General features: G+C 35.8%; 1 protein-coding gene across 1 annotated transcript in view; it reads right to left on the bottom strand.

Moving 5' to 3' along the window:
• Positions 1-22,826, bottom strand: part of LOC117340061 (phospholipid-transporting ATPase ABCA1-like) — an 81,581-nt gene that overhangs the window by 34,772 nt on the left and 23,983 nt on the right. Inside the window, exons 23-45 of the mRNA XM_033901830.1 lie at positions 22,406-22,587; positions 22,007-22,134; positions 20,611-20,735; positions 20,185-20,382; positions 19,630-19,817; positions 19,195-19,331; positions 18,942-19,060; positions 18,457-18,654; positions 16,567-16,747; positions 16,117-16,236; positions 15,125-15,271; positions 13,425-13,564; positions 13,117-13,236; positions 11,871-12,123; positions 11,278-11,410; positions 10,498-10,674; positions 8,089-8,206; positions 6,184-6,374; positions 5,539-5,677; positions 5,183-5,387; positions 3,855-3,956; positions 2,498-2,666; positions 167-286 (exon numbers count right to left, since the gene is read on the bottom strand). Coding sequence (XP_033757721.1) covers positions 167-286; positions 2,498-2,666; positions 3,855-3,956; positions 5,183-5,387; positions 5,539-5,677; positions 6,184-6,374; positions 8,089-8,206; positions 10,498-10,674; positions 11,278-11,410; positions 11,871-12,123; positions 13,117-13,236; positions 13,425-13,564; positions 15,125-15,271; positions 16,117-16,236; positions 16,567-16,747; positions 18,457-18,654; positions 18,942-19,060; positions 19,195-19,331; positions 19,630-19,817; positions 20,185-20,382; positions 20,611-20,735; positions 22,007-22,134; positions 22,406-22,587 — 3,590 coding nt within the window. The remainder of the gene's footprint in view (positions 1-166; positions 287-2,497; positions 2,667-3,854; positions 3,957-5,182; positions 5,388-5,538; positions 5,678-6,183; positions 6,375-8,088; positions 8,207-10,497; positions 10,675-11,277; positions 11,411-11,870; positions 12,124-13,116; positions 13,237-13,424; positions 13,565-15,124; positions 15,272-16,116; positions 16,237-16,566; positions 16,748-18,456; positions 18,655-18,941; positions 19,061-19,194; positions 19,332-19,629; positions 19,818-20,184; positions 20,383-20,610; positions 20,736-22,006; positions 22,135-22,405; positions 22,588-22,826) is intronic.

Genomic DNA, 22,826 nt, shown 5'->3' with positions numbered 1-22,826 from the left:
TATTTTTCTGTTTCGTATATTCCAGACATATTCCAAGATTACCTTTGTACATTACATACAAAGAGAAGCCCCTCCTACAGTCAGGTTTCCAAACAGTCTATCTATTGTTGTTAACCATCTGCCTGCTTCAACATTTGCTCTATATGCTTTTTGACTCAACACTTACTAGTGGAACAAAGTTTCATGCTGTGAGCATATTCCAATTTTCTTGTTTGTTTTATTAATAGGTCGTCCATGCAGATAGATTTCTCCTTGTGTTGGCTCCAATACACCGGTCATCATTTTTCTGTAACAAGAAAGACATACATGTAACCAATCCAGTATTGATACATGTAACATTACCGATACATGTAACATTACAGATACATGTAACCAATCCAGTACCGATACATGTAACCAATCCAGTACCGATACGTGTAACCAATCCAGTACCGATACATGTAACCAATCCAGTACCGATACATGTAACCAATCCAGTACCGATACATGTAACCAATCCAGTACCGATAAGTGTAACCAATCCAGTACCGATATGTGTAACCAATCCAGTACCGATACGTGTGACAGTACCGATACATGTAACCAATCCAGTACTGATACGTGTAACCAATCCAGTACCAATACGTGTAACCAATCCAGTACCGATACATGTAACAGTACCGATATACATGTAACCAATCCAGTACCGATACGTGTAACAGTACCGATATACATGTTACCAATCCAGTATCGATACGTGTAACCAATCAAGTACCGATACGTGTAACCAAACCAGTACTGATACATGTAACCAATCCAGTACTGATACGTGTAACCAATCCAGTACCGATACATATAACCAATACAGTACAGATAAGTGTAACCAATCCAGTACCGATACATGTAACCAATCCAGTACAGATAAGTGTAACCAATCCAGTACAGATAAGTGTAACCAATCCAGTACAGATAAGTGTAACCAATCCAGTACAGATAAGTGTAACCAATCCAGTACCGATATACATGTAACCAATCCAGTACAGATAAGTGTAACCAATCCAGTACAGATAAGTGTAACCAATCCAGTACAGATAAGTGTAACCAATCCAGTACAGATAAGTGTAACCAATCCAGTACCGATATACATGTAACCAATCCAGTACAGATAAGTGTAACCAATCCAGTACAGATAAGTGTAACCAATCCAGTACAGATAAGTGTAACCAATCCAGTACAGATAAGTGTAACCAATCCAGTACCAATACGTGTAACCAATCCAGTACCAATACGTGTAACCAATCCAGTACCGATACGTGTAACCAATCCAGTACCAATAAGTGTAACCAATCCAGTACAGATAAGTGTAACCAATCCAGTACCAATACGTGTAACCAATCCAGTACCAATACGTGTAACCAATCCAGTACCGATATGTGTAACCAATCCAGTACCGATACGTGTAACAGTACAGATACATGTAACAGTACTGATACATGTAACAGTACTGATACATGTAACCAATCCAGTACCGATACATGTAACAGTACCGATACGTGTAACCAATCCAGTACCGATACGTGTAACCAACCCAGTACCGATACATGTAACCAATCCAGTACTGATACATGTAACAGTACAGATACATGTAACAGTACAGATACATGTAACTAATCCAGTACCGATACGTGTAACCAATCAGTGTAACAGTACTGATACGTGTAACAGTACTGATACCTGTAACGGTACAGATACATGTAACCAATCCAGTAATGATACGTGTAACCAATCCAGTACCGATACGTGTAACAGTACCGATACATGTAACCAATCCAGTACCGATACAAGTAACAGTACCGATACGTGTAACAGCAACGATACAAGTAACAGTACCGATACGTGTAACAGTACCGATACAAGTAACAGTACCGATACGTGTAACAGTCCAGTACAGATAAGTGTAACAGTACAGATATGTGTAACAGTACTTATACGTGTAACAGTACAGATACATGTAACAGTACCGATACGTGTAACAGTACCGATACGTATAACCAATCCAGTACAGATATGTGTAACAGTACCGATACGTGTAACAGTACCGATACATGTAACAGTACCGATACATGTAACAGTACCGATACACGTAACAGTACCGATACGTGTAACAGTATCGATACATGTAACAGTACCGATACATGTAACAGTACCGATACGTGTAACAGTACCGATACGTGTAACAGTACCGATACACGTAACAGTACCGATACACGTAACAGTACCGATACGTGTAACAGTATCGATACATGTAACAGTACCGATACATGTAACAGTACCGATACATGTAACAGTACCGATACGTGTAACAGTACCGATACGTGTAACAGTACCGATACGTGTAACCAATCCAGTACCGATACGTGTAACAGTACCGATACGTGTAACAGTACCGATACGTGTAACAGTACCGATACGTGTAACAGTACCGATACATGTAACAGAGTTGATATTGATCACTTACATGGTAGTAGTCTTGGCTGCACCATTATGTCCCAGGAGGACAGTGATTTGTCCCTCGTAGAAATCAGCTGTTAGGTCCTTAACTGCCCTTGTTTTACCGTAGGATTTAGAAAGTCCCTGGACCGACATTCCAACAGTCAAACTGTTTGGCATCGGCTCCACAAGTCCTTCTGTAAACAGTGAAGTATTAGACAATACATATTCATTACCTTCATTTCTGTGGCTGAAAATCCTGGGAATTCTGTAGAATTCAGGAGAGTGTGTAATACTACGTCCTGGGGAATTGTTGGATTATATTACAAGCATTGCTATGCAGGTGACCCTATATCTATTCACATTCTGGAAATCAAACCAGTCACCTTGGTGATAGAGAAGTGAAATGGGGTAGTAATACAGAGGCATCTGAATACATATCTATATAACCAAGAACTGTAATTACTGATAGATACAAAGGAATCTGAATACATATCTATATAACCAAGAACTGTAATTACTGATAGATACAGAGGAATCTGAATACATATCTATATAACAAAGAACTGTAATTACTGATAGATACAGAGGAATCTGAATACATATCTATATAACCAACAACTGTAATTACTGATAGATACAGAGGAATCTGAATACATATCTATATAACAAAGAACTGTAATTACTGATAGATACAAAGGAATCTGAATACATATCTATATAACCAACAACTGTAATTACTGATAGATACAGAGGAATCTGAATACATATCTATATAACAAAGAACTGTAATTACTGATAGATACAGAGGAATCTGAATACATATCTATATAACCAACAACTGTAATTACTGATAGATACAGAGGAATCTGAATACATATCTATATAACAAAGAACTGTAATTACTGATAGATACAAAGGAATCTGAATACATATCTATATAACCAACAACTGTAATTACTGATAGATAAAAAGGAATCTGAATACATATCTATATAACAAAGAACTGTAATTACTGATAGATACAAAGGAATCTGAATACATATCTATATAACCAACAACTGTAATTACTGATAGATACAGAGGAATCTGAATACATATCTATATAACAAAGAACTGTAATTACTGATAGATACAAAGGAATCTGAATACATATCTATATAACAAAGAACTGTAATTACTGATAGATACAAAGGAATCTGAATACATATCTATATAACCAACAACTGTAATTACTGATAGATACAAAGGAATCTGAATACATATCTATATAACAAAGAACTGTAATTACTGATAGATACAGAGGAATCTGAATACATATCTATATAACAAAGAACTGTAATTACTGATAGATACAAAGGAAGCCGACAGGAATAGTGTATTACCATGCAGGTGTGCTTTGTACTTTGAGCTTGGAGAGCTGAGTCTGCAGCCCCAGTAGTATGGAGACAACGGGAAATACCATGGCTGTGATACACCATGCTTTCCTGTAAAGAAAATCACCCATGGAATTATAAAAATGATCAGCTAGAAATCACACACTGTAATTCTATATCTCAGTTACACATCATTAAACACAATAATAGTGACAAATACTGCATCGATAATCATTACTTTACACAGTAATAGTGACATATACAACATCGATAATCATTTCTTTACACAATAGTGACAAATACATCTATAATCATTTCTTTACACAATAGTGACAAATACATCTATAATCATTTCTTTACACAATAGTGACAAATACATCTATAATCATTTCTTTACACAATAGTGACAAATACGTCTATAATCATTACTTTACACAATAATAGTGACATATATAACATCGATAATCATTTCTTTACACAATAGTGACAAATACATCTATAATCATTTCTTTACACAATAGTGACAAATACATCTATAATCATTTCTTTACACAATAGTGACAAATACATCTATAATCATTCCTTTACATAGTAATAGTGACATATATAACATCAATAATCATTTCTTTACACAATAGTGACAAATACATCTATAATCATTACTTTACACAGTAATAGTGACATATATAACATCGATAATCATTTCTTTACACAATAGTGACAAATACATCTATAATCATTTCTTTACACAATAGTGACAAATACATCTATAATCATTCCTTTACATAGTAATAGTGACATATATAACATCAATAATCATTTCTTAACACAGTAATAGTGACATATACAACATCGATAATCATTTCTTTACACAGTAATAGTGACATATACAACATCGATAATCATTTCTTTACACAGTAATAGTGACATATACAACATCGATAATCATTTCTTTACACAGTAATAGTGACATATACAACATCGATAATCATTTCTTTACACAATAGTGACAAATACGTCTATAATCATTACTTTACATAGTAAGTGACAAATACAACATCGATAATCATTTTTTTAAATATTTTCTATTACAATCAGGTATCAATACTGACAAATCTGGCCAGGACTCTCAGCTCAAACTGTTTAGGATGCTTTAGTGAGTATCTTAGTACAAGACCTAAACAATAAGTTAGAATTATCAGTGGTTTCAACACTAAGTTAGAATTATCAGTGGTTTCAACAATAAGTTAGAATTATCAGTGGTTTCAACAATAAGTTAGAATTATCAGTGGTTTCAATACTAAGTTAGAATTATCAGTGGTTTCCTGTTAATGTACCTGGTCTGATGGTCCTCAGGTACCAGCCGATGACGAGGTAGATGACACCATCGATGATCATCATGAGACAGCACCAGGCAAAGGACATTTCATCTCCAGCCATAGGACTGTCATAGATGGAGTCCCAGTGCATACCCAACATCTGTATCTCGTAGCGTGCAATGTACTGAGCCGCGAATCCAAAGGAAGTTGTTGAGGCCAAACACTGAAACAAAAGACTCATTCATTTAACTGTTTATCACACCAAATTATGTGTCTGATAGCTCATGAATATTCATCATCAACAAAAGATATTACAACTTTTGCTTATGAGTTGAATTCCATCCAAACAAAGGCTTTGTCTTGTCACTACTTACAGCCAGGATCTTCTGCCAGAACTCCATCTGTACCTCCATGGCGATGAGGACCATGTAGGGGATATAGGAGGCCGAATAAATCATCAGTACGGTCAGCACAGCCAGTGTAGCTTGTGTAAACAGGGCACTAACCATGTAACTGTAACGGTGAAAAACAGTGCTATCATTACAACTGTTCACAACAGATTACAATGTGGTGTTTTTGTGGTTGATTTCATTAGTTGTAAGTATTAGTTTTGTTCATATGAGCATTTCTTTGTAATAAAGATTTACTGATTTATAAACAAACCCTTTTGTGTATCAAACTTTGGAAAAAAAATGTTCTAGTCACTTCTCTTTACATGGAATTAATTTGTTCAGATGATAAAGCATGAACACCATGACTGGAACCCTGAGTTCACTCCACGTGATAACAGCATTGTGAACAGAGGCTTGCACAGATAAATCATCACCCCCCTATAAACTAGAACTGTCACCAGGATGGCTGACTAATACCTCCGCAATCCGCATGTGGTAAAATAACATGTGTTTTTGTCACACAAGGAATATAATACTGAAATAGGGCATAGGTACAACTAATTTTTGAGCAGGTTAAAGTGTGAATTACACAAATTATTTTAGGGAGATCTGGTTGATATGACTTACCATAACATGAGACTGGAAAAGCAGAAGATGAGGAAGTACACGAAGAGGAGTCCAAAGCTTGAGAAGGTGTAGAGGTTACCTGCCTTCAGTATCACAATACATAACAATGATGTGAGTGACATGATCACCATGGAACTGAGGAACCACATAAACCAGTTGATGGAGCTGTGCAAGCCCATTACCTTCAAGGCCTACAAAACAAATACACTGTACACTCAGAGGACAACATCATTTACAAACAAAACAAATACACTGTACACTGTACACTCAGAGGACAACATCATTTACAAACAAAACAAATACACTGTACACTCAGAGGACAACATCATTTACAAACAAAACAAATACACTGTACACTCAGAGGACAACATCATTTACAATCAAAACAAATACACTGTACACTGTACACTCAGAGGACAACATCATTTACAATCAAAATGTCCCTTTATATTTTACATGTATATATACTTTGTCTTCATATTGTACAAATGCAGTATATTTTGTCTTCATATTGTACAAATGTAGTATATTTTGTCTTTATATTGTACAAATGTAGTATATTTTGTCTTCATATTGTACAAATGTAGTATATTTTGTCTTTATATTGTACAAATGTAGTATATTTTGTCTTTATATTGTACTAATGTAGTATACTTTGTCTTTATATTGTACAAATGTAGTATATTTTGTCTTTATATTGTACAAATGCAGTATATTTTGTCTTTATATTGTACAAATGTAGTATATTTTGTCTTTATACTGTACAAATGCAATATATTTTGTCTTTATATTGTACAAATGAAGTATACTTTGTAGTGGTGTTCCGATTAATCGAGTTCGTCGAGTATCACTTGTTTGAGACGTTTGATCAATTAATCGAGTAAGAAATATGGAATCGAGTTTCGTCGGAAGTGCCCTACTTCAGGTTTTATGAAAATATATTCGCCGATTTCAGATAAACATCCGCAAGTTCAGCTTGACAATGTCTAGGCCTACAACACAGTCGCTTGCGGGAAATGGTTATGCTTGTATCATACAAAATCAAGCGTCGCAATAACTGGTACAGTGTTGTAATACTAGGAGGAATGCAAACGTACCGATGACTAAGATTTTGCTTGTGAGAACATAAGCGACTAGCTATGGAAGCAACGTCAATGTATACGATCCTTCTTCCCGGTAGACGCACAGGGTCTATTTTATGGAAACATTTTGGTTTTTAATAAAAACAAGAAGCATTAGGTCTGTTAAGTACTGATACCTTAAATATGACAAAGACTATTTATAAAATGTGCAGAAAGTCGTATTCCTTCAATGGTAAGTCACAGTTCTACTTTTGTTTTCAAAGTATATTAGACTTTCGATAACGGATGGATTAAAGCATTTTACAGCCCGTGCAAAAATTTCCAATGAGCTAAATACTCCAATGAACAATCCTTTTGTTGTTGTTTTTTATGTGTTGGATAAAATTATTAAAAAAAAAAAATTTTGTTCATTTTTATCTGTGTAATAAACAAATAAACACACAGGAAGATAGTATACATGTAGCTATATATAGGTATAACAGTTATTAGTTACTGAAATTGTTGTTGAAAGCATTTCACAAAATATTGAGACATGAATACAAAATACACATTTGGAAATTAATCAATTTTAATCGATCATCGATCGGTTACACACAAGTGATGATCGATCACAAAAATTCAACCGATTCCCAACACTAATACTTTGTCTTCATATTGTACAAATGAAGTATACCTCCTCTTTACATACATTTTACACAATATACTTTTATCATATTACATACTTTAAATTTGTCACATATTTGTTATACAGTTTGACAATCAGAGTGGAATTAAATGACCTTAATCTAGCGTATTGACACGTAATCTGATGAAATAGATTTACCTCCTCTTGGCCATCTTGTCGGTCGTACACCAGGTTCTTGGTAGCAACAGCTAAAGCTGCGATCCATGCCATAGTCATCATGACGGGCAGTAAATACATACTGAGAGTGTTCATGTAGCTAGAATTATCAAATAAATGTAGTTATAACAGGATACAACATTAATAGTGTCTGCAACAGTATAACTATGTGATATTGTAACACACCACAGTATAACTATGTGATATTGTAACACACCACGGTATAACTATGTGATATTGTAACACACCACAGTATAACTATGTGATATTGTAACACACCACAGTATAACTATGTGATATTGTAACACACCACGGTATAACTGTGTGATATTGTAACACACCACGGTATAACTATGTGATATTGTAACACACCACAGTATAACTATGTGATATTGTAACACACCACAGTATAACTATGTGATATTGTAACACACCACGGTATAACTATGTGATATTGTAACACACCACGGTATAACTGTGATATTGTAACACACCACAGTATAACTATGTGATATTGTAACACACCACAGTATAACTATGTGATATTGTAACACACCACGGTATAACTATGTGATATTGTAACACACCACGGTATAACTAAGTGATATTGTAACACACCATGGTATAACTGTGTGATATTGTAACACACCACAGTATAACTATGTGATATTGTAACACACCACGGTATAACTAAGTGATATTGTAACACACCATGGTATAACTGTGTGATATTGTAACACACCACAGTATAACTATGTGATATTGTAACACACCACGGTATAACTATGTGATATTGTAAAACACCACGGTATAACTATGTGATATTGTAACACACCACGATATAACTGTGTGATATTGTAACACACTACGGTATAACTATGTGATATTGTAACACACCACGGTATAACTGTGTGATATTGTAACACACCACAGTATAACTACCGTAAATATTCGGGTATAGTGCGCAGGTACGTTTTTGAGGTTCATTTTCAAAAAAAAAAAATTAACAATTTTTTTTTTTCAATTTTCAACTGAGCGGTAGATGAATTCTAAAGCATAAGATGATAGGAAGTTGTAACTTATGAAAGATTATTTACAATGTACCACATTTAATTGGAATCACCGGTCAGATTTGACACATTGGATTGACAGGTTGTTTACATTATACCGCCACAGGCCTAGTCAGCTTGCAAATTGTAGCGGTCCCATCTAGGTCCCATCTACGCTGTTGTACCAACAAAATAATTAATCCTACCCTCAATTACCTTGTGATTTTCACGCAGGTATGATCTCTTGTGGTATCTGTCCACGAACATACAAAGCTTATTAAGCTCAATTATAACAAGATTGACTAGTAAGCTGACTGCTACGTAATGTTACACAGGCCGCCATTTTGTATACAGTACGGAAACAAGTCTGCAGTCGTCGTGCTGGTCACAACTTTTATATCAATGAATTAACATGTGTAAAGGATACATCTACAGTGAAGACGATAAATAAGAGTACCCTGGTAGTTTTCACAGTCTTATATTTTTTTATGGCCAGTTGGTCAGTGACTGCCGCACGAGATCAAGGCATTAGTGTTAAGTGCCTAATTGCGCATGCGTGCTGTTTCAGCTTCCGTAAATAAAGAAGTTGAACGGTATCAGTTTCTGGCAACATTCTGGATTTATAAGGTGATTAATTTAGAAGTATGAAATAACTAAGTACTGCTATATCATTTCAAGTTTTGTTTGATGTTAATTGAGATGTTATACATCGTTTTGGACCTGAATACGGGAACATCCTCAAGTGAGATATCGTATGTGTACGGAACATGTGGCTCACGATCGACTTAGATAAATCCACGTAATTGCTGATAAATACACAATTTCAAGGAATTAAACATTAAAATAACTATTCATTTCTTTGATTATTTGTTAACTATTACTTTCTTAATGCTTTATATATGTTATATATATATATATATAAGTATTAAATCAATCCTGCTGTGAAAGGAAACGATCACAAATCTCAGTCAAATCACATTCATTCTGACTGGGAAAAGGCTTGTACTTGCGTATAGTGCGCAGTGGTCTTTTTCACTTGTCAATTTTTGAAAAAAAGTGCGCACTATACGCGAATATTTACGGTATGTGATATTGTAACACACCACGGTATAACTATGTGATATTGTAACACACCACAGTATAACTATGTGATATTGTAACACACCACGGTATAACTATGTGACATTGTAACACACACACTACAGTATAACTAAGTGATATTGTAACACACCACAGTATAACTATGCGATATTGTAACACACCACAGTATAACTATGTGATATTGTAACACACCACGGTATAACTATGTGATATTGTAACACAGAGTGACTAACATACTCACACATCGTTAATGTGGCAGGGAGTCGGGAATTGTTGGACGTGGACAGATGTGTCTGCAGTAGACTGTCCTGTCTGCATGCGTATGATGGCAGTATCAATGATGTCCTGGAGCTGTATAAAACCTCGTGTGTATCTCATGTCAAATATCATGTCATCTTCAGGGAATGGCCGCCACATTCTGTTACAGAAAAATAAAAAATCAATACACATCATGCTCAATGAATATCAAGTATTAACTAGGCAGCTTTTAAGACATGGGGCCATTCTCTATGGTTAGTACTTATTGTTCTTTTGGTCGTCTTGTTACCATAGGGATGGTTAGTACTTATTGTTCTTTTGGTCGCATTGTTACCATAGGGATGGTTAGTACTTATTGTTCTTTTGGTCGTCTTGTTATCATAGGGATGGTTAGTACTTATTGTTCTTTTGGTCGTCTTGTTACCATAGCGATGTTTAGTGCTTATTGTTCTTTTGGTCGTCTTGTTACCATAGCGATGGTTAGTACTTATTGTTCTTTTGGTTGTCTTGTTACCATAGCGATGTTTAGTACTTATTGTTCTTTTGGTCGTCTTGTTACCATAGCGATGGTTAGTACTTATTGTTCTTTTGGTCGTCTTGTTATCATAGGGATGGTTAGTACTTATTGTTCTTTTGGTCACATTGTTATCATAGCGATGTTTAGTACTCATTGTTCTTTTGGTCGCCTTGTTACCATAGCGATGGTTAGTGTACTTATTGTTCTTTTGGTCGCCTATTTACCATAGCAATGGTTAGTACTCACCTTTCCTTTAGTCTCACTGTGTTCCTAACATTTTCTACATCCATACGGAGTTTGTAAGATACATGTTTCGGCAACTGGTATGTTGTTGCTCTTTTTTTCCTGTTACTATCCTCTAGATTATCAAAAACAACCACTGAAATAATAAAAATATATCATATTGAATACATAATAGTGATTATCATAAACAACCACTGAAATAATAAAAATATATCATATTGAATACATAATAGTGATTATCATAAACAACCACTGATTAGAAATAATAAAAATATATCATATTGAATACATAATAGTTAACTTAATTATCTAAACATATTAGAGGTAGTTATAATATCACAGACAAAACCTCTACATTTATTTAGTAACTACTAACTTTAAGGTAGTCTTAAATGATACAAGAGGTTCTATATATACAAGCCTAAATTAATGTTCATATTCAATGAAATTCTCTGCATGTTGGATGTTTGGAGAAACAAAAGTAGTTCATTTCTGTCATTGGTCCTTGTTTAACATAGCTGGAGTCCCTCTATGGCCTGATACAAGGTAGATACTAGATACTACTTAAAATGACGTTGTTTGAAGTACATATTTACCTGCCAGTAAGTTATTGGTAGAACCATATTCATATGCTGCCTGCATAACTTCAGCTTCTGAGTCATAACCCTGGAATCGGTTCATCTCCAGACAGGACGTGTAGTTTAGCAGTAGATTAGCCAGGTATTCCATACTGGACAAATCACCCTGGTCAAAGTCATTCAGCAGAGAAACTCCGGACAAAAAATCATCTGCAGTCATGCCAGTGACGGACTGCAGCACACTTTTAACTAGGTTGTTGGATGTCACACTCTGAGAAAAGGAAAGGAAACATTTTACTGCAGAAAATGTCTAGTAATATGTTAACTAGGAATCTCCCCTATTGTAAAGTGTACTTGTCATGGTTCCTTCAGTGCTGTGAGTTTACACAACATTAACCACAATGTTCCTTGTACGCTTCTCTATTTTACAACACAAGAATTCCACAGAAGTAGACGTATCACAGAAAGTTGGGTGATTACAAGTGTTATTGCATGGAAACAGATTTTCTATTTCTACTTTTAATCGGATGTTACCTCCGTGTTTGGACCTATTCCAACTGGCAATTCACTAGACTAAAGGGAAATTCCCACTAGTCTGAGCTAGTAAAGTGACCTTATACTCTACACATCCTACCACTAGACTAAAGGGAAATTCCCACTAGTCTGAGCTAGTAAGGTGACCTTATACTCTACACATCCTACCACTAGACTAAAGGGAAATTCCCACTAGTCTGAGCCAGGAAGGTGACCTTATACTCTACACATCCTACCACTAGGCTAGAGGGAAATTCCCGCTAGTCTGAACTAGTAAGGTGACCGATATTCTACACATCCTACCACTAGGCTAGAGGGAAATTCCCACTAGTCTGAGCTAGTTAGGTGACCTTATACTCTACACATCCTACCACTAGGCTAAAGGGAAATTCCTACTAGTCTGAGCTAGTTAGGTGACCTTTATACTCTACACATCCTACCACTAGGCTAAAGGGAAATTCCCGCTAGTCTGAACTAGTAAGGTGACCTTATACTCTCCACATCCTACCACTAGGCTAAAGGGAAATTCCCTCTAGTCTGAACTAGTAAAGTGACCTTATACTCTACACATCCTACTGCTAGGCTAGAGGGAAATTCCCACTAGTCTGAGCTAGTTTGGTGAACTTATACTCTCTACTTTTACACCTCAAGTTTGGAACTTATTTCAACCTTAATCAGATCTTAATTACCTCCACGTGTGGATCTTACTTCAATGATATTTGGATCTTACCTCAATGTTTGACATGATATTCGGGTCAGACTTAAGCTTGTTTATGTCCGTCAGTCCTTTTGCCCAAAGTTGACTATACTGCTGGACATCCTCCAACACTCCAAACGATGAATTGTACATCTGAAAGTAGAGAATTCAAGCTTGTTAAACATGTTAGGATAATCGTATTAATAGAATCAATCCCTGGAATTTTACACATGCACTACACTTGTTTGAGTTTGGCTTTAATATACATGTTGGTTGCTATCTCATAAAACAGATGAAGAATTAAAAACATTGGGTATCTTTACTTCACACAGGGTACCCACCATTTGAGTGAGCTGTTGAGTTGTCAGGGTATTCGGACTGTACAGGATTTTACCGCGAATCAATGGCTTCAGGTAAGTCCAAATAACAGGTCCATATTCGGAGGTTATGATGTCCACATACAAGTCCTGACAAAATCCCTCTAAAAAAAAGATTCTGATCAATAGCTGTAAACTTTAGACACATCCATTTGTAAGATTCTGTACCTGCTTAAATTGGGAAAACCACACTGTTTCCTAAAAAGTGGGACAAATTTCACATACAAAGTCTAAATTTCCAGGTATTGACTACGAAATATATGTCTAGTTGGAAAGATGTGTTGTTTATTTATCATGTTTAAAGCATTTCTAAAGTACACAATCATGAAACTGTAAATTCCTCTTTGTGAACAAACTTATTAATCTATCCTTTGATAAAATAATGACCAGTACAAAAACAAAATATTGACCAGTACAAAAACAAAATATTGACCACTACAAAAATAAAATATTGACCAGTTCAAAAATAAAATATTGACCAGTACAAAAACTAAATAATGACCAGTACAAAAACAAAATATTGACCAGTTCAAAAACAAAATATTGACCAGTACAAAAACAAAATAATGACCAGTACAAAAACAAAATATTGACCAGTTCAAAAATAAAATAACGACCACTACAAAAACAAAATATTGACCACTACAAAAACAAAATATTGACCAATACAAAAACAAAATATTGACCAGTACAAATAAACAAAATATTGACTAGTACAAATAAACAAAATATTGACCACTACAAAAACAAAATATTGACCAGTACAAATAAACAAAATATTGACTAGTACAAAAAAAATAATGACCAGTACAAAAATATATATAAGAAATCGGTTTGTTGATATATTTAAGACTACATAATTATATACTGTAAATTGATCAAACAATTAAAACACACTGATGCTGAAAGTGATACCCACAGCAGTATTTACAAATCTAAACTTTAACGCACCAAACAAAGCAATATATCCAAACTAGCAGCAAATTTCAGCTTTGTAATGAAATTTAACATGCAAACCTTATGTAATTTGCCTTTGGCAACTGAAATAGGAACAAAAGTTTAATTATGTACAGAAATTTTCCACCTTTAAATAAACTCACTTTTCTAATTAATCAAAATGTTATACAGTACATACTCACCAATTTTATCAAAACTGAATAAACTTGAGTTATTTAACAGGTAGCAGAGTGTGGAGGGAGAACAGATGAACAGACAGACCTAAATAAAACATTGTATCTCCCCAACACCTGTGTACACTCTCCCCAACACCTGTGTACACTCTCCCCAACACCTGTGTACACTCTCCCCAACACCTGTGTACACTCTCCTCAACACCTGTGTACACTCTCCCCAACACCTGTGTACACTCTCCCCAACACCTGTGTACACTCTCCTCAACACCTGTGTACACTCTCCCCAACACCTGAGTACACTCTCCCTAACACCTGTGTACACTCTCCTCAACACCTGTGTACACTCTCCCCAACACATGTGTACACTCTCCCAAACACCTGTGTACACTCTCCCCAACAACTGTGTACACTCTCCCCAACACCTGTGTACACTCTCCCCAACACCTGTGTACACTCTCCCCAACACCTGTGTACACTCTCCCCAACACCTGTGTACACTCTCCCCAACACCTGTGTATACAATGTTGTTACCTGAGAGTCCCTCCTTCTCCTTTTGCTGGTCAGCAGACAGTTCCTGGGAGGAGGATACTTTACTGGAGACTCCAATGGTGTCACTAAAGGACAGACTGTCAGAATCATCTCCACATAAAATGCTGGACATTGATGGCAGTGAAGTCTCTATAAATATACAAGGAAGATAAAATTGTAGTGATGGCAGTGAACTCTCTATAAATATACAAGGAAGATAAAATTATAGTGATGGCAGTGAACTCTCTATAAATATACAAGGAAGATAAAATTATAGTGATGACAGTGAACTCTCTATAAATATACAAGGAAGATAAAATTATAGTGATGACAGTGAACTCTATAAATATACAAGGAAGATAAAATTATAGTGATGACAGCAAACTCTTTAAATATACAAAGAAAATAAAATTATAGTGATGGCGGCAAACTCTATAAATATACGAGGATAAAATTATAGTGATGACGGGAAACTCTATAAATATACAAGGAAGATAAAATTGTAGTGATGGCAGTGAACTCTCTATAAATATACAAGGAAGATAAAATTATAGTGATGGCAGTGAACTCTCCATAAATATACAAGGAAAATAAAATTATAGTGGTGGCAGTGAACTCTATAAATATACAAGGAAGATAAAATTATAGTGATGACGGCGAACTCTATAAATATACAAGGAAGATAAAATTGTAGTGATGACGGCAAACTCTATAAATATACAAGGGAGATAAAATTAAAGTGATGGCAGTGAACTCTATAAATATACAAGGAAGATCAAATTATAGTGGTGGCAGTGAACTCTATAAATATACAAGGAAGATCAAATTAAAGTGATGACGGTGAACTCTATAAATAAACAAGGAAGATAAAATTATAGTGATGACAGTGAACTCTCTATAAATATACAAAGAAGATAAAATTATAGTGATGACGGCGAACTCTATAAATATACAAGGAAGATAAAATTGTAATTGCTTTGGAGATTTAGAGTTACCTGTGAATGCCCAGGGAGATTTAGAGTTATCTGTGAATGCCTCAGGAGATTTAGAGTTACCTGTGAATGCCCCGGGAGATTTAGAGTTACCTGTGAATGCCCCGGGAGATTTAGCATTACCTGTGAATGCCCCGGGAGATTAAGAGTTACCTGTGAATGCCTCAGGAGATTTAGAGTTACCTGTGAATGCCCAGGGAGATTTAGAGTTACCTGTGAATGCCCCGGGAGATTAAGAGTTACCTGTGAATGCCCCGGGAGATTAAGAGTTACCTGTGAATGCCCCGGGAGATTTAGAGTTACCTGTGAATGTCCTGGGAGATTTAGCGTTACCTGTGAATGCCCCAGGAGATTTAGAGTGACCTGCAAGTGCCTCAGGAGATTTGGAGTTACCTGTGAATGCCCCGGGAGATTTAGCATTACCTGTGAATGCCCCGGGAGATTAAGAGTTACCTGCGAGTGCTTCAGGAGAAGTAAAAATGTTGAGATTGAGGTCAGCTGATCCATTTTTATATATAGAGGCAGCCTTTGTCAGCCCTTCCTCTGCAGCACTGAGCTTTGACAGGGAGTCACTGACCTCTTCCATCGTCACATTTAGAGATTGAAACAGCTCATTTACACCAGACGTCACATACTACAAAACAGAAACATAATCTGAAATTCTTCCCCTTTGTAGTTTCAGGTTGACTGAAGTCATACAATATTCAATATTTATTAATATCATGTTAGTGCATTTGTAACAAGAGGCTCATGAGCCTTAACGGTCACCTGAGATTAGAAATATTTCAGTCAATCTGCCCTTTTTGACCCTGTCCATCAGCTCCTGGGGGTCAGTCAGGTGGTGAGTTTGGTGGTATATGCATACCAGTGATGCCACCAAACTGCCATCTTAACCTATTTATTCAAACTAAGTTAGAATGAATTCCAATAGAAATCAAGTGATAGTCAACAATTGTAATTTCCATATATAAACTTTACTTAAGTTTACCCCCTCCCCAGGGGCAAACATGAAACCCCAAATTTTTAGTCAAGCACCTTATAACCCGTCCATTTGTGAAGAGTATTTAATTCTATTTATTTGGGTCTTACAAAGGCGATTTTTAAAATTTCAGTCAATTTGACACTTTTTGGTCCCGCCCATCAGCCCCAGTGGGTCACCTATACATGAAGTTGGAGGAATATCCCTCCAGTTCTTTTCGAGAAAAAGCGATAACAAACTTCAATTTTCAAAATCCAAGATGGCTTCCTGCTGGCTATTTTGTTTTTTATGATCAAAAATCTAAATTCAAATGGCACCACTAGGGACCAAGGGGAACCTACACGTGAAGTATGAGGTATAACCCTCAGGCACTTTAGGACAATTGAATAGCCCATCATCTGATGATAGTCGGCTAAAAATGTGATTCCCCAAATGTAAAGTATAGTAAAGTTTATCTCCTCTCCAGGGGTAAATATGAGACCCTATGTTAATGAAATTCACAATTTTGGTAAAGTAAAGCACCTTAGGACCCTTCTATGAAGAGTATTCAATTCTATCTTATAACGGTTTTAAGAAGATTTTTTTTTTATTAATTTTCAGTGATTTCAACCCTTTTTTATCCTGCCCCCTCAGGCAAAAGGGAGGGGGGCATATAATTCACAATTATGGTTGACCTTTGGCCATGAAGGGTTTCATTCAAACTGGTTCAGGGGTTTCTGAGAAGAAGTTGAAAATGTAAATTGTTTACAGACTCACGATGCATGGTGAGGCACAATGACAGACAAAATGAAATTAGAATAGGTCACTTGAGACTTTGTTTTAGGGGACTTAAAAAATTAATGCTATTTTCTTCTTCATTTTCATGACATTGAAAATTTCAGTAGAAACAAAGAAAACATTCATTTTAAGTGTAGATTTTTACCTTTCTTTTGATGCAAGTTCCTGTGTGTTGACACTGATATATTTTGTCCCTGTGATGAAGTTGTAGAATATTTTGTCCCTGTGTGTTGACACTGTGATATATTTTGTCTCTGTGTGTTGATGCTTTGGTGATATATTTTGTCTCTGTGTGTTGATGCTTTGGTATATTTTGTCCATGTGTGTTGATGCTGTGATGTATTTTGTCTCTGTGTGTCAAAGCTGTAGTATATTTTGTAATTGTGTTGAAGCTGTAGTATATTTTGTCCATGTGACTGTGTTGATGCTGTGCATATCCTGTCTTGAATGAATGACTCCATTGCAGATGAGAGAAACAGAAATTTAAGTGGAATTAAATTCAGAAGAAAACTGGGAAACGCTATCCATACTAAATCAGATATGTACCTCTAGTTAGGCTATTGTGGTAGTAGGCTTCCTAAACTTACCTGCTTGACAAGGTCTCCGACATCCAAATTCTGCAGCAGACTCTCAGTGAGATTAACAATTTGAGCATCGTTGAGGTTACACAGAGCGGAACTGATCTGTGACACCTGGACACTGGACGTAGTCAGATTGAGAATACCTGACAACAACTCTGGGTCACACACACGTTCTTTAAGCTCTGTGTATTTATACTGTAACAGCTGAAGAGATATCAGATAAAAACATTGAGGAAAAAATCCTATTTAGTAGCATTTCTCCATCAGGATTTAAATCAAAACAATCTTATGACGGATTATTTCATACAAAATTCAATTTTAACCTTTGTTAGATGAACAGGTATTAAATAATATATATTAATCGACACAAATAAATTTTGGTACATATGATCAATTTGAATAACATGATATCTCCTTTATCAACCAATAGTTATTTACAAAATCTAAAACTTTATTAACTGTAGTATTAATATCAATTGTCAGACACTCACTACAGAGTAGTCGATGGCGCCTGTCAATACAGCTTCAGTCACCTCTGGGCTCAGTCCAAGCTCGTCAGTCATGTAGCGTCTGAAACTGTCTGCATCTTTTAGCACGTCCTGCAGGACAACTGTAACAGCAAATGAAGAAGATGATTGAAATCTTCTTATATAAGATGAAACACACAGTAGTACATTTCTCCAGGTTTCCACCTCTTTATCTTTACATTATGATGTGTTAGACATTGTCAGGACGAGTACTTACTGTTGAGTGGGATGAAGTTCCTGATGACCTTGAGAGAGGTCATTCCTCTCATGACATACTGAGCATCAGTCATCAATGTAAGGGCCATTTCATCATCGGCTGCTAAAGACTTCAAATCGTCAATCACCACATTCAAACTGTCAAGTGAATTAAAATATACTATAATTGATTTACATTCAAAATGTAAAGTGAATTAAAAAATACTATAATTGATTTAGACATGATGATGGTGACCATACCGCCATTGTGAAGCGTAACAAGTTTCAGAGAGATCAATTGTGAACCAAGAGATCTCTGGACAAGCAGGTTTATGTTGGACAGACATTGGCATATCATGATAATCTCAGCATGATCAATTGTTTCGATAAGTGTATGAAAATCAAAAACAAGATTTGCATTACTGAAGTACTGGCTGCCATTGACAATGAGGTTTACCTGATAACTAAGGCCTCTGGTCCATAGTCGTAGATAAACCGCTGTAGGTAGGGCAAGAGTGTGTTGAGGTTATTCAAGTCTATATCGATGGAGGGCAGGGTCGTCAGCTTTTGGACTTTGTTGATGACATCCGCAATGTGTGCTGTAAGAAGGGTCCACATGTTCAGATCCGAAATGCCATCTGTTAGCTGCAAAGAAAATATTTTCTTAACTCAGGTCTAAGTCTGACACTGAAGAAATAGTTTGGCCATGATTCAATGTAAGCAAAAGCTTTTTCTCTCCTAACTTTGATATCTGAATATGTACATGGAAGGTTTGACACCTAAACTAAACCTTTCGATATTTATTCTGCCAATCTTGAAGTAATTTGTTCCGAGTATGAAGGCGGAAGGTGTGACACCTGAACTAAACATTTCGATATTTATTCTGCCAATCTTGAAGTAATTTGTTCTGAATTGTACACAGAAGGTTTGACACCTGAACTAAACCTTTCGATATCTATTCCTTCCAATCTGAAGTAATTTGTTCTGAGTATGTACACAGAAGGACACCTACCAGAAATGAGATGGTGGATGTGTCTAACACTGAAGTGAACACATCCACTGTGGCTGTGATATTAGGTCCACACAGAGTATTACTCAACTCCTCCATGGTGATGTTAGAAACTTGAGGCAAGGTCATCACTTCAGCCAGTTTGTCTGGGTCACAGAGAGTCTTAGCTATGTCTTCAGCTGATTGGTTCAGAAGTGCCAGCTAAAACATAATATAAACATCTACTGTTGTGATGATTCAAAACTCACATTTTCTATCACAGAAACATTCTGCTACTAACTTAAAGGATTATTAAACCAAGTACCATGTTATCAGCTTTATTTCCCTTAGAACCATATGATTTCTACAGATCTTATTTTACTGAAAAAAACATCAATTTCGTCCTGTTTGGTGCTCCAGTCTCCATTATAGGTCAGGTATAACACTCACCCCGTCAGCATTAAGAGTGGCATTCAGAAGCTGAGCCATCATTTCTGGTGAGATCTGTAGCAAGTCTTTCAAATTCATGTCAAAGCTCTCATCGTTGGTCAGGATATCAACTAACCTCACAGAGACTGCAAACAAAGTTGTAATATTAATTGTTGTATAGCGACTTTACCATCACAATGTCCCACCAACCTCATAGAGACTACAAACAAAGTTTTAACATTAATTGTTGTCTATTGGCCTAACCATCACAATGTCCCACCAACCTCATAGAGACTACAAAGTTGTAACATTAATTGTTGAATAGAGGCTTTACTTTCACAAAGTCCAATGCTTCATTATATATTTACCATTATTGAGATGTGAAAGGTAGCTGACCAGAAAGGATTCCTAGTAACAATTAGACTAACCATTCTGTTGTTGTAAGATATTGTTCCTAGTAACAATTAGACTAACCATTCTGTTGTTGTAAGACATTGTTCCTAGTAACAATTAGACTAACCATTCTGTTGTTGTAAGACATTGTTCCTAGTAACAATTAGACTAACCATTCTGTTGTTGTAAGAAGACTAACCATTCTGTTGTTGTAAGACATTGTTCCTAGTAACAACTAGACTAACCATTCTGTTGTTGTAAGATATTGTTCCTAGTAACAATTAGACTAACCATTCTGTTGTTGTAAGATATTGTTCCTAGTAACAACTAGACTAACCATTCTGTTGTTGTAAGATATTGTTCCTAGTAACAATTAGACTAACCATTCTGTTGTTGTAAGACATTGTTCCTAGTAACAACTAGACTAACCATTCTGTTGCTGTAAGATATTGTTCCTAGTAACAATTAGACTAACCATTCTGTTGTAAGAAGACATTGTTCCTAGTAACAACTAGACGAACCATTCTGTTGTTGTAAGACATTGTTCCTAGTAACAACTAGACTAACCATTCTGTTGTTGTAAGATATTGTTCCTAGTAACAATTAGACTAACCATTCTGTTGTTGTAAGATATTGTTCCTAGTAACAATTAGACTAACCATTCTGTTGTTGTAAGATATTGTTCCTAGTAACAATTAGACTAACCATTCTGTTGTTGTAAGATATTGTTCCTAGTAACAATTAGACTAACCATTCTGTTGTTGTAAGATATTGTTCCTAGTAACAATTAGACTAACCATTCTGTTGTTGTAAGACATTGTTCCCAGTAACAATTAGACTAACCATTCTGTTGTTGTAAGACATTGTTCCTAGTAACAATTAGACTAACCATTCTGTTGTTGTAAGATATTGTTCCTAGTAACAATTAGACTAACCATTCTGTTGTTGTAAGACATTGTTCCCAGTAACAATTAGACTAACGATTCTGTTGTAAGACATTGTTCCTAGTAACAACTAGACTAACCATTCTGTTGTTGTAAGAAGACACCGTACATAAACTCCACCAAGGATAGCAGATCTCCAGTGTCATCCAGAGACAGTATAGCAGGGTCGGCCAGCAAGCCAAACAGCTCAGACACCATAGAAAATGTTCTGGAATGTGGAAATTAATTATAAAGCCATCAATTATTATAAGTTAATCAAAATAATTTGAAGTTTGAAGCCTTAGTTTTTCAGAACATTCTTGATTTCCATACAAGAAGTACATAATTTGTGAAATAGATATTGCACACAAGCCTTTTACTATATAGTAAACATTTTTGTTATGTATTAATTCTTACGTCCTTTAGAAATCATTCCTGAAAACTATCCACATATCACTTTTCCTCAATATATATACTGATAACTGTAAGTAGAACCTTACTGTGAGGCATCCGATAAAAGGTTGACGGGCGCCTGCAGACTGCCTATTAGGCAATCATACGAAGTATTGCTTGATGACATACGGGACACACTTTCATTCCACATCATTGCCAGTTCAGAGGAAGCTGTCACCATTGCTGAGCACTGAAATTTCCCTGACACATCCAAAACTGGGGACCCAAGCTGCAAAATTAGTATTTTCATTAACAACCCATTAAGTTTATTTCATGGTATGTCAGGCAATGCCTTGGCCATAGTAAAGATGGCATGAATCTGGACCCTATTTAGGGAATACAACGACAACTATTCACACAAGCTTTCATTATTATGACAATTACTTCTGTATGCTACTTCTACAGTCAATTTATATCACAGTCCCTCTCAAGGTTTACACCATGTTTTCTGGCCCCAGTTACCAGTGT

This window comes from Pecten maximus, chromosome 1 (assembly GCF_902652985.1).
Source record: "Pecten maximus chromosome 1, xPecMax1.1, whole genome shotgun sequence".
Taxonomy (NCBI): Eukaryota; Metazoa; Mollusca; class Bivalvia; order Pectinida; family Pectinidae; genus Pecten; species Pecten maximus.
Note: the sequence above shows the minus strand (reverse complement) of the source record. Positions and strands in the feature narration are given on the sequence as shown.